The 12,447-nt window shown below is 36.7% G+C and overlaps 3 protein-coding genes across 5 annotated transcripts; all 3 read right to left on the reverse strand.

Annotated features, from left to right (window-relative positions):
- Positions 1-6,225: 6,225 nt before the first annotated feature.
- LOC125590271 (aspartic proteinase nepenthesin-1-like) lies at positions 6,226-7,808 on the reverse strand. The gene has a single exon (XM_048763699.1). It carries the CDS (start codon positions 7,663-7,665, stop codon positions 6,280-6,282), a length of 1,386 nt encoding a protein of 461 aa, XP_048619656.1. The 5' UTR covers positions 7,666-7,808; the 3' UTR covers positions 6,226-6,279.
- Positions 7,809-8,057: 249 nt separating this feature from the next.
- Positions 8,058-9,939, reverse strand: LOC106411126 (fucosyltransferase 2). 2 transcript variants are annotated; one of them, XM_013851817.3, is made up of 2 exons: positions 9,608-9,939; positions 8,058-9,522 (listed from the first exon to the last, which is right to left on the reverse strand). In XM_013851817.3, exons 1-2 carry the CDS (start codon positions 9,906-9,908, stop codon positions 8,099-8,101), a joined length of 1,725 nt encoding a protein of 574 aa, XP_013707271.1. In that variant the 5' UTR covers positions 9,909-9,939; the 3' UTR covers positions 8,058-8,098. The 2 variants fall into 2 exon arrangements, with proteins under 2 accessions (XP_013707271.1, XP_013707270.1); XM_013851816.3 differs by having other exon boundaries at positions 8,058-9,531; positions 9,608-9,920.
- A 167-nt stretch (positions 9,940-10,106) lies between these two features.
- On the reverse strand, positions 10,107-12,237 carry LOC106411127 (galactoside 2-alpha-L-fucosyltransferase). Of its 2 annotated transcripts, none has more exons than XM_013851820.3 (2): positions 11,883-12,237; positions 10,107-11,603 (listed from the first exon to the last, which is right to left on the reverse strand). In XM_013851820.3, exons 1-2 carry the CDS (start codon positions 12,160-12,162, stop codon positions 10,207-10,209), a joined length of 1,677 nt encoding a protein of 558 aa, XP_013707274.1. In that variant the 5' UTR covers positions 12,163-12,237; the 3' UTR covers positions 10,107-10,206. The 2 variants fall into 2 exon arrangements, with proteins under 2 accessions (XP_013707274.1, XP_013707273.1); XM_013851819.3 differs by having other exon boundaries at positions 10,107-11,618; positions 11,883-12,236.
- Positions 12,238-12,447: the final 210 nt, after the last annotated feature.

Raw genomic sequence — 12,447 nt, forward strand, 5'->3', positions numbered from 1 at the left:
TTCTTCCAATTCATCGGATGAAGATAATGACATCCTGCTTGAGAAAATAATGTCTAAGTTTTTTTTTGTATAAGTTAATTTTTATGTATAATCTTAAATTATGTATAAGTTATTTTTATGTATAAGTTCAAAATTTTAATTCCAAATTTATGTTAACATAATCAATAGTCCTACGCTTAAAATTATGTGTGTATTCGTTTGGTTTCAATCGGAAGCAAGAGAAGTCTTAATATTGTGAAGTCTTAATATCCTTTTTACTATAACATTATAGCAAGTCTTAATATTCTACCAAGTGTTGAGTTCAAATCAAGAAAACATCCTTTTTACAATAACATTCTAGCAAGTCTTAATATTGATACAAAGAGAATCAAGAGAAGAACTTCTTACACGCAAATATTACAAGAGATCAGTCAGGTTTTGTGATCTTTAGAATATCATGGTAGCAACATCTTACAACATCTCCGAGAAAACACAAGAACATAAGTCAAGTTTTGATGAAGAGGAAACAAAGAGAAGGTGATACATAGCTAAAGACCAAACGAGAACTACTTATACTACATAAACTGAAAGAGATGAACCCGTGACTTTCAGTACTCCTAATGCACCCGTGACTTTCCCTACTCCTAATGCACCCGTGACTTTCCCAAGCTTCAATGCACCTGTGACAACTTCAGCCTTAACCTGAAACAAGGAGAATCAAGAGAAGAGTTAGTTTAGTTTTAAAGAAATTAGTACTCAAAAAAACAGTAATACCTTAAACCGAACAGATAAACATCAAATCAATTCATACATTAGTTTGAGTTTTAGAGTTGTTTCCATCTCAGAGAGAGGCTCCTTTTTCGCGAATAAACGATCAAGAAGCTTTTGCCTAGACAGTTTTTCTTTGAGTTCTAAAACGCCTTGTAACTTTGACAACTCCTGTTCTCTGCCACTCTTCTTCTTCTTAAGAGCAGCTTTCGTAGCCTTCACTCCGAGAGGTCTACCCTCTGGTTCTCCTACAGCCTCTTCTTCTCTATCAACATTGCGCTTCTCCTTACCACTGTCCTTACCCTGAAAAATGGAGCACCATTTCTGGTTGAGGTTGGTACTCAATCGCCTCTGCATTGAAGTAGCTACTCTCAGCTTCATCTGACCTTCTGCTTCAAGGAGAGAGGTTATGTCTACAGAGTTTGATGATGAAGATGGCTGGCTGTAACTGTAATCTTGTCCCATATTCGTTTACCTGAAAGAAATGATGTAAGAACATGGTTAAAAAACAATAATCATCATCAAACCAACGCAAACAACGAGTAAGAACAGAGTTAAAGCACAAAAATCATCATCAACCAACGAAACCAACGACCAAGGATGCAAGTTATATCCGACTAAGTTAAATGATAATATTATCATGGAACCAATATTATCATTTTTTATAAGAACAAATATGACAAATCAATAAGAACAGATTGAAATCGAACACAAATAAACCTAAGATAACACAATCTCGTTGTAATCGATTGCAAACATTAAAAATGACAAATCAATAAAAACAGGTTTCGATTCAAAAAATAAAAGGTTTTGAAACCGTTAATCAATTGAAACAAAAAATGGAATTTCTAACCGTATAAGAAATAAAGAGAAGATTTGCTTCCGATTGAAACCAAAATTGTTTCGAAACCATATCTACAAAAGCAAAGAATCCAGAAATAGATTTTTCCCCAAATAGTTTTGAAACCCTAATTTCAAAACTTTTCCCAAATCGATCGAAACTACATAACCCAGCCCTTTTTAGACAACAAACAAGATGGAAACTGATCTTAATCGAGAAATCTACAACTTTAAGGCTTGGATTTACCTTGGTCAAGCCGAGGGAGAGAGATCGCCGCGATGTCGCCTTTCTCTCGAGAGCTCTTTTTTTTTTCTCCTTCGGTCGAGAATGATTTTCTTTTTTTACCCAAGCCAAACCCTAAACCAAGACCGACCCACTCAAGCGGTGACACGTACACAAGGACTTGATCCTTAATATCCTTCTCGACGGACCAATCCTTAGTTCAATTAGGATAATTAATAATATTTTATTAAAACAAACCTAAAGATTTGCGCTAAGGATTCCTTTAACATATCATGTTGTGGATGGTCTCATGCTCTTATGAAATAGAATCTCTGGACTACCTTGATGGAAAACTGGCATATGATGGGACTCAAGTTGCCATTTGTCACCGGGATTGGTTAAAACCAAATTTTAAAACAGAAACCCTAACTCCTTTTGCCAAACTTAACTGTAGGATATTTACTTATTTTATTTTCCTTTTTATTATTTTTGACTGAACTTTTATTTTCCTTTTTATTTTACACTAGATACAAGTCTGTGCATTGCAGCCGGTTTTTTTGATGTTTTAATTTATTAAAGAAAATAAAAATAAAAAATAATTTTATTGTACTTTTAGGATTGTTTTTTGGGAAATTGTCATAAATACCACATTCATTGCACCAATTTTCATGTTTACACTAATCATTTTAACATCACTTTTAATGAAGGATAAAAGATATTTATATCCCTAGGGTTAACTAATCTAGACTTAAGGTTTAGAGTTGATGGGTGGGGTAGGATTTTTGGAATGTGAAATTTAGGATTCAAATAAATATATAAATAAATACTTAAAAGATTATAAATTTTTTTTTAGAAATAGTTTCAAACATAATTTTTGATTTTCGAAAAGAAAGTTTGAAAAAAGATTAAAAAAATTATATAAAAAAGCTCGAATTTGAAAAAGTTTAATTTGAAAACATAAAAAAAAATATTTTTTTATTTTTTTGTTTAAATATTAATTTATTATATATATATATATAGAGAGAGAGAGAGAACAAGAGTATAAAAGTCTTTTGCCACTTAATGAAAAATGCATTTTTGAAAATATTCTTTTAGTGATGGTAAAGATGAATAATGGTATCATGAAATTGATAAAAACAAATTAAAAAATATTTTCAAACATAATTTTGACTTTCAAAAAGAAAATTTGAAAAAAAATTCAAAAAAAAGTTCGAAGTTGAAAAAGTTTAATTCGAAAACATTAAAAAATATATATTATTTTCATTTTATTTATATTTATTTACATAATTATTTATTATATATATATATAGAACAATGGTATAAAAGTCTTTTGCCATTTTTTTTGTCATTGAAATAACTTTCAAAAGTTTGGTCTACAAAGCTCAATGCTCTGAAGGAAACAGAGAGAAGACAAACAAAGATAAAGGACATACACTAGTAGGTGTTTAAGCGAAAAAACCATACAAAGGGAAAAGAGTTTTTGAGATATAAATGGCTTCATACTCCATTAGCTGAAGCCTATGAAGCCAGTGCATGCTCATCTTGAATATGTAGATGGAGAGGAGACGGCATCAGTACGAATGATATCAGTAAGCCAACTTGGACCTCCATGAGCTAATAGGATTGAACCCATCCATCTTTAGTGACACTAACAGCGATCTCAATTACTACTCTATTTGCAGCCACAGTCACTACTTCATCACATCAGTGTTGGAAGCAGTTCAGTGCATGCCGAGTACACTCAATAGTATTGGACAGTCCAGAAAACCAATGCGGATTGTTCAGGACAGACAACAGAACCGTTTACCATGAAGGTATAGACGGACACAATAGATTAGAAACTAAACAGTTCTACGCACACCAATAGGGGCTATGGTAAAAATAAATTTCCAGAGAAAATAAGCACACAAGTAGTTGTTGTGTCTCTTGTGAAAAAAACACCGTCGATCTTCCGCTCCGGCATAAGTCCAACCAGGCACCTTACCGTTGAACTTCCAATCCAGAACACAACCAGATCCCGTTGCAAAACACATACACCAAAAAATAATCACTAAAAAGGAGGTTGAGTTTACAAACCAACCACAAATAATACCACCGAACTCCTCAAACTGCTATCACCACCACCACTGCTTCTTTATGTGAAGTGCAACTCCAATACAGAAAAACAAGCTGGAAGAGTGAAGAGGAGCCACAAGAACCTTTAAAATATAGCCTCAGAAACACATGTAGAATAATCCGTCATAACTGACGATGAGATTTAAAAAAACCAGAAAACTAAGCAACAAAATATAAAAAACCAACCTGATGAGAAAGTTAAAAGAGAAAAGAGATCTCCCCCGGCATAAGCAACAAGCGCCACCGGGGGAAGGAACGAGGATCAGATCAGAGGGGTTTGGGCGTGACGGCTAGAGAGAATTAGGGTTTCAACCGGAACACGTTGATTGTCTTTTGCCATTTAATGAAGAAAATATTTTTGAAAATGTCCTTTAGTTGTGGTAAAAATGAATAATGGTACCATGAAAGTGGTAAACATAAAAATTCCTCATTTTATATTGGCACATGTCACAATCATATTGGGTGAAATATTTGAAGTTGTTTTTAGTTTATATCTTTTTTTAAGACAAAATTATCTATTAAAAAGAAAGTTAGTTATTTATAATAAAAATAATATTATTTTTACGATTTTATTTTATTTAGACTATTAAAAAAGAAAACTTACTTATTTTATAATTAATTTTCTTTAATATTTTTATTAAACAATTTCTTGTATTTGTAGGATACTATAATTCATTTTTAAAGATATTTATACAACTAATTTATATTAATAAAAAATTATGTTTAATTTATTATATATTCTGTTTTATACGTACAAACACATATTCACACATATTCACACCTACTCATGTACATCATAATTGAAAAAAGTATGTTAGCAGATGTAGTAAGGATAATAAAAAGATGAGTTGTATTATCGATAGAGATCAATTTGATCTTTACTGTCCATACAGTTGCACTAGAACACCAAAGTCTTACCAAAAATCACAAGTTGTAACTTGATTACACATTGTTCAAGTGCGGTTGCTTAACCGGTATAGATCAGTGATGTTGTTTTAATGCATGCTACATGGTCTAATTAAATATCATGTTGGAAAATAATTGTATGCTTGTGAATTCACCACAAATATTATCAGATACTGGTTCTAAGCCTACAAAACTATGAGCAAAAGGCCCAAAATTTCTAGGTTATAAGAAGAAGAAAAAACACTGTGGGACGAGCGACATCACCACCAAACAGCTAGACAACTTGAAATTGCCTGACATTGCCTGACCCATTGGATAAGTTGATGTGCTCATTAACTCATAAGCAACCAACAATGCTTACAATTATTTAGTTTAATTATATATGTATTATGTATGCCTGACACTAGTTCCAGAATATCTATATAATGTTTCTACAAATGTACACTTTCGGAAATATATATACAAGGTACCTGCAAGGTACACGGTCAATAAATGGTTTTGAAACATTTTGATAAATAAAATAATCAGGTACGTTGGTAAGGGCTCAACTATGTTTGCTGGGCGACGTGTATAAATCTCCATATAGGTTAGAATTGCATGACGCATGCATTTCATCTCTTTCTTTCAAAAGTTGCTTGGAGGTTGAGCGAACCCTTTTCTTTACTTCCACGTTTAGTAATTATTATAATTATTTTGACCAAAAAGTAATTATTATAATTATTAGCGTTACTTATTATTAATGATTTTCATAGAATCATGTAATGTCAATTTCTCAGTTGTTCACGACGGAACCTGACCTTCCAAAATAATCATCACTCTTTTACGTAAATTGTAATACTCACTCCATTTTCATATATATGATCATTAAAAAGTTTTTGTTATTTTAAAATATAAGATGCTTTGAAATTTTATGGTTTTAAGTTGATTTTATTGAAAATTGTTCAATAAATTAAATTTCAAAATCTTTTTAATAATTAGTTGAATTATTTTAATTTTTATCTTAGAAGTGCTTAATTTTCAGAAAAATGCAATTTTTTAATCTTTGTGATTTAACCCAAAACATAGTATATTATGAAACAGAAGGAGTCTACTTTTAATTTAGATAAATTCTAAAATATATATGCAAAATATATTTATTATTTGTTACTATATATATTTCTAGAGATCTTTGAGATCAAACTCAAAATATAATAATTATCATTATGGTTTCACGGACATATCAACAAGCACATAAATTTACTTAACTTTAAATCATCGTTTATCAATAATGATATTTACAAAGGTGTTTTACTACTTTTTCTTGTTTTACATTTTGTTTCTTTTGTTCAATTTTTTTTTTTCTGTCTTCTCAGAGATATCTATTAGTGTAGAATATTGAGGCCTTTATAATAATGTGATGACAAAGTATAAAAGTTTATTAATAATAAAATAAGGAAACAATTTAAAATCTACAATTTTCCACATTCAGTGGGAACAAACGACACCGTATCCTTCTCAAGATCATGAACTACATTAAAATTCTGCTGCTGAACATTTCCGAAAATAGACATCCCATTAGAGCTTCCCATGGCCAAACACAAAACGCCTGTACTCGAATCCGCCACCATGTAGTTCTCTCCCGGGAGCTCCAAATCCGCGTCTTTAAAATGAAAAACGAGCTTAGGAACAGCAATTTTCTTCGCGTTACTAGGTAACGTGAAGCACAAGTCAAGCCCTGTTGATCCTGAGTCATCTACCGGTAAACTCATCCGAGATGTAAACTCCTTACTCAATGCCGTAAACGCTGCCTCCTCGAGGTACGTGATGGTCGTGCCAGAGTCTATGATCATACCTCCTGTTCCATCTTCCGCTAGCTCGAAAGTAGACTTCTCAATAGGCAGGCGTTTTGATCCAACGGTGATGCCTTGTAAGTCAAGGTAGTAGAAAGAAGGCTGGTTAGGGTTTCTTAGCAGCGACATCGTTTTGGTGACTTCACCAGCTAAACTTGCACCGGCTTTCTTGACGATATTTGAGGCTAGAGAGCCAATAAACAACGAGCTAGATGCCTCACTATCCTCAATAGAGGTTAAGCAATAAGAGAACTTAGTCTCCTTGAGCTGAGAAATGAGCGAGAGTGGTCCACGTCCAAGACCTACAAGACCAGACCCTTGAGAAAACCCGTCTCCTTTGTTCTCATCCCCACACCCAAACCCTATACCCGAAACCGAGTTCTCATCGTCGAAAGTGAACGTTTCCATGGCCAATATCCCTCTTGTGGACGAGTAATCTCCGTATGTATACACATACCCACAAGCGCCTTTGTCTTTGTTGCAACTGGATCGAGACAAGGCGTCACAGAGACCAGAAGAGCATCCTACTTTTGAGTAAGAGGAAGATGTTTTCGGGTCGAAAATCGGAGTTGGTTGGTCGAAACATTCAGTGCAAGGCTTGCATTGCGTCCATATAAGGTCACTCCCGGTATCGACTATAGCCGAGTACTTAACCGGAGGGTTTCCTATAGCTAAATCCATAAGAAACTCGCCGCTTCCTCCATGAGTAGGTGCTTTGATATTGTTGGTATCATCAGGACCAGATGCTACAGCCAAAACAGCCGCAGCTCCTAACCTGTTCAGTCTGTGGGATCCACGGCTAATCCCTCTTTGGATCTTTTGGATTTTGGTGAGGTTTTTACCAGAATCTACATGTTTTAGAGTTAATCTAAAACCGGATCTTGGAAGGTTTGTTGAAGGATGGCCGATTAATGATCTTCTTGAAGATGAAAGCGCGATGAAACATGATAAAATGATAAGAAAGAAAAGTAGTAACAAAGAGGAAGAAGAAAAAGAAGAAGCCATGGTTTGTGTGTGTGTGAATGGATTGATGAGAGATTAAAGGAGTGTTGGTTACAGTTTATATAAAAGAGATTTTGCGGTCACAAGAGAAAGAGTTACAAAACAAAGTTAGGCGTGTAAGAAGTTCCACTTGGAAACTTCTTTCCTACTTAAACTGAGGAGAGGCCGTTTGAGAGTTCCATTCCAACAAGCAATCCCTATTCTTCAGTTAGTTGAGAAATCTTTTGAGACTATTTTTTCTCACCTAAACCGTTGAGAAAACTATATGGGCCCAATTTTACTGGGCCCAATAATACAGGCCCGTTAAACCACTAACTAAGGAAGAGAACAAAGAAGTTTCCTATTTTACTGAATATGGAAAGATCTGTGTAGGGCTAAGCAAATAAGTCAATAAGGAACACACAAAAATAGGGATTGCACTGTCTTGTTTTCCAAGTTATGAGTTGTCAACAAGCTTAAGTCCCCAGCTAATATCCTCACAGTGTCTAACATGAGGCACAACACTACCTGTGTCAATCCCCTTCTTTGCTTTGCAGTCATAGTAAGGAGGAGCATGGAAGCAAGGATCCGGTGACATAGCTCTCCCACAAGGAGGATTCATCAAGCTGGTTTGATTCTCTTGCTTATACAGAATCCAAGCTCTCAGTCCTCCAAGTCCTTGTGCTACATACCCAAACGTAGACCAAGCACTGATAACCAGCTTATCGGTTAAGCTGAGCAAGTACATCTCTGCCCAAGCTTTCCTGTTATGCATCAGCTTCTCTGTTTGTTGATGTCCTTCATGACTTGGCTGGTGTATTCCAATCACATCTCTTGTCACAGTTGGATTCTCCCAATACATTGTCTTCAAGATCTCATAGTATCCTGTTGTTAAAGAAGTGACCAATACAGCTTTGAGTTTAAACTCTTCTGAGGGCTGCTTGTGTTGTTCTCCTGGTTTGCTTAGTTTAGGCAGCACTTCCTCGTTTTGAACACATGACAAGATTTGTTTAGTGACTTTAGGAGAGACACCAGACTTCTCATCAAAGACTCTTATCTGAAGACCAATCCTCTCATCAGCTTTGGCTAAGTAAGCTTCATAGTATCTTGTGACTAGTCCCCACACATGGTTGGAAGGATGGAAAAGGTAACGTCCCAAGTGATGAAACACAGTTCCTTTCTCCGGGAACATCATACCAAGCTCCTCCTCAAACGAAGGGATCAAGAAGAGAGACGGTGCAAAGAAGTTGTTAGTCCTCATGATCAGCCACGGAACATTCTTAAGCAAACTCTGGTCTTCTTCGCAGAAGAACATTTTATCCTGGTCGTTGTAGTCATGAGCTAGATGGAGGTAAAGATAAGACAGAGACGAGACCGAAGAGCCGTTGATAAGTTTCCTCTTCAGCATCTCTCCATGGCAACGAGGTGAGTGCTGAGCAAAGCCACTAAACTGGTTAGTTAAGGCGAAGTCCTTTGGTAATAACCAAGTGGTGTCGAGGAACGGTTCGCAGAAGAGGTCTGAGAACTGCTCTCCTCCTTCAACGAGCAAGACTCTATCCGTCAACAAAGCGTAAAGAAACGCTGAGGCGATGCTGATGATCCTGTTTCCTAGTCCACTAAACTCCATCCAGACAACATACTTGCATCCGTCTGGTTCAGGATCACCGGTTTGTTTCGGTTTAAGGAGTCTTTCGGCGTTGGTGTACGGTCTGGTTCCTGGCCCACACCGTTTGTGAAGCTCTTCATAAGCTCTAAGCTTTGAAATGAGATAGGAAGAAGGCTTATAGGGTGAAGCTTTACGGTAGAGGTGAGATTGGTATCTACTCAAGCATGTGTCTTTGTTGAAACCAGGAACAAGTAGTCCTCCAAGGAGAGACAAATCTACAGAATCTGATGAAACTTTTTAAAAAGCATATCCAAAAAAATAACAAAAAAAAAGACTTTTAAACATATGTTTTTTTTTTACCTTTTGGATTCTGATCAGTCTGCAATGATGAATCATCCTCAGATGTCACATTTGGTTTGATCTGGATGATTCTTGATGCTTTTGCAAAGCCATTTCCTTGATCATACGAGTCGTGTCCAAAGAATATAACCATGATCACTAACAAAACAGGGACAATAACCATGAAATAAGCTAAGATCTCAGTGATTCTCATCACTCCAAACAATCTGAATCTCTTTTCTTGGACTCCAAGTTGTTCTTCTGTTTGTGTATCAATGGCTTTGGGAATAGATAATCTCCTTCTGGAGCGATACAGATCCATTAAGAAACCCTAAGACTGAAAAAAGGAAAGTAGATATCAAATCTGATCTCTCTCTCTCTTTTGCCCTTTCATCTTCTGTTAGGTGGAAAAAGAGAATGTGATAACAATAATACAAAATAACCGGAAACTTTGGTAATAAAAAGACACTTCTTGCTCTTGTCTTTATATCTAATTTGAGCAAAATTTCAAAACCACAAGAACTTAAAAGAGTTCTATAATATGCTCTTTATTGTAACAAGATAAAGCGTGTTACATCACCATATGATCAAAAACAGTGTAAACCAAACCAAAAATAAAATCAAACTAGCTTAAGCCCCCAGCTCATATCCTCACAATGTCTCACATGAGGAACTAGCTTACCCGTGTCTACGCCCGTTTTAGCTTTACAGTCGTAGAAAGGAGGCGCGTGGAAACAAGGCTCCATAGACATAGCCCGACCACAAGCAGGATCAGGAGCTGTCCTGTTCTCGGGTTTATACAGTATCCAAGGCTTCAAACCACCAAGACCTTGCGCTACATACCCAAACGTAGACCAAGCACTTGTCACAAGACTATCAGTCATACTCAAAAGGTACATCTCCGCAAGAGCCTTCCCGTTGTGCATCTTCTTCTCCGTCTGCTGATAGCCTTCTTGGCTCGGCTGATGAACACCAATGATTTCTCCGGTCAATGTTGGATACTCCCAGTACATACTCTTTAGATTCTCGGAGTAGCCTGAGTTTAATGATGTGACAAGCACAGCTTTGCGTTTTTTTGGGGTTGTGACTCGGCGAGATCTTTCTATTACTGTGTCTACGTCAGGTAGAAGCTTCTCTTTACGAGTACAAGAAGAGATCTGATCCATCACGTGCTGGAAAGGACCTGCTCCTACGTCGAAAACCCTTACTTGTATCCCAATCTTCTCATCGGCATTTGATAAGTAAGCTTCGTAGTATCTAGCCACCAAGCCCCATATTTGGTTTGTTGGGTGGAAGAGATATCTACCCAAGTGATGAAAGACCGTCTCTTTCTGCGGGAAGAGCTTCTCTAGCTCCTCGTCGAAGCCAGGGATCAGCCATAGAGACGGAACAAAGTAGTTGTCTGTCTTGACGACCAACCAAGGGACTTTCCCTATAAAGGTTTGGTCTCCTTGGCAGAAGAACATCTTATCATGATCTCCATAGTCATGTACAAGATGAAGATAAAGATGAGACAAAGTTTTATCATTACCAACCACCTGATTCTTAAGCATGTGTCCGTAGCAACGAGGGGAGTCTTGATTCAACCCATCAAACTGAGACGTCAGAGGGAAATCTAAGGGGAGTAGCCATGAGATATCAGGAAACGGCTCGCAGAAGAGATCTTCCATGTCTTTCCCTCGGTCCACGAGCAAGACTCTATCAGTTAAAAGCGCGTAGAGGAAAACCGAGGCTAGAGAGAGTATCCTGTTGCCTAGCCCGCTGAAAGAAACCCACACGACGTATTTGCATTCACCGTTGTTATCAATGTGCTCTTGATCGAGTTGCGTTAGAGCTTTCTTGTAAGGTTCAGTGCCCGGACCGCAACGCTTGTGAAGCGTTTCGTAGCTTCTAAGCTTGGAGAGGAGGTAAGGAGATGGCTTGTAAGGGGAAGGTTTACGGTAAAGCGGTGATTGGTATCTGCTGAGGCAAGAAGCTTCATCAAACCCTGTGGCGAGTAGTCCTCCGAGAAGTCTACCTGAATCATTTGAATCTACAAAACAAATGAGAATCATTTTAAGCTAAAGACCAAACAAAAGGACACTTCTTCACCTAAACAACCTCAGATACTATTGGAGAAATTAAACCAATAAAGACTCTATTTTTTTATAGAAAGATTCAAACTTTAGATCAGGTGAATATCCAGTGAACTAATTAAACTAACAGAGAGTCTACTTTTATAGAAAGATTCAAACTTTGGATCTTTTGGGACAGAAGTGTATAGGCAAATGCAGTAAAGATCTAAACTTTGACTTACCGTTGGTAGCAGTAACATTGGAGTAGTCTCTGCCATCGAGAACTCTTGCATCAGCGAAACCCATTATCCGATTCGGATCAGATGGGTGGTGATGGAAAATCATTGAGAATGCTAGTAGCACAGAGAAGAGTATCAAGCAAGTGGTGAAGGTTCTGGTGAGCTTCATCGTACCAAAGCTTAGAAACTTCATCGGAAGTAGTTCGGAGGAAGTGACGGGATTTGAACCGCCGGTGGTGGTGCTGATCGGAGACGGTTTCCTCCTGTAAGGATTCTGATCCATAGATGATTGGTCTTGGCGAAGTCAGTCACCGACTTCATTTACTTTATTCAGACGTGTCTTCATTACTTTATTTCTTATTCAGACATGGCTCCACGACAGTTTTTAATTGAAAACAATTAAAAAAAAATTCAACTGAGTGTCCAATAACTTTTAGATTACTTCTTTTTAACCGAAAACTTTGTAATGTTTTGTTTTAACCCTGGTGTAACCATTTTTACTTCTTGTGGGTTTGTAATTTGTTTCATGAATCCTTTAGGCTCCTCTTTGTTCATTAGAAGATAGCAT

Source organism: Brassica napus, chromosome C7, assembly GCF_020379485.1.
Source record: "Brassica napus cultivar Da-Ae chromosome C7, Da-Ae, whole genome shotgun sequence".
Classification (NCBI taxonomy): domain Eukaryota; kingdom Viridiplantae; phylum Streptophyta; class Magnoliopsida; order Brassicales; family Brassicaceae; genus Brassica; species Brassica napus.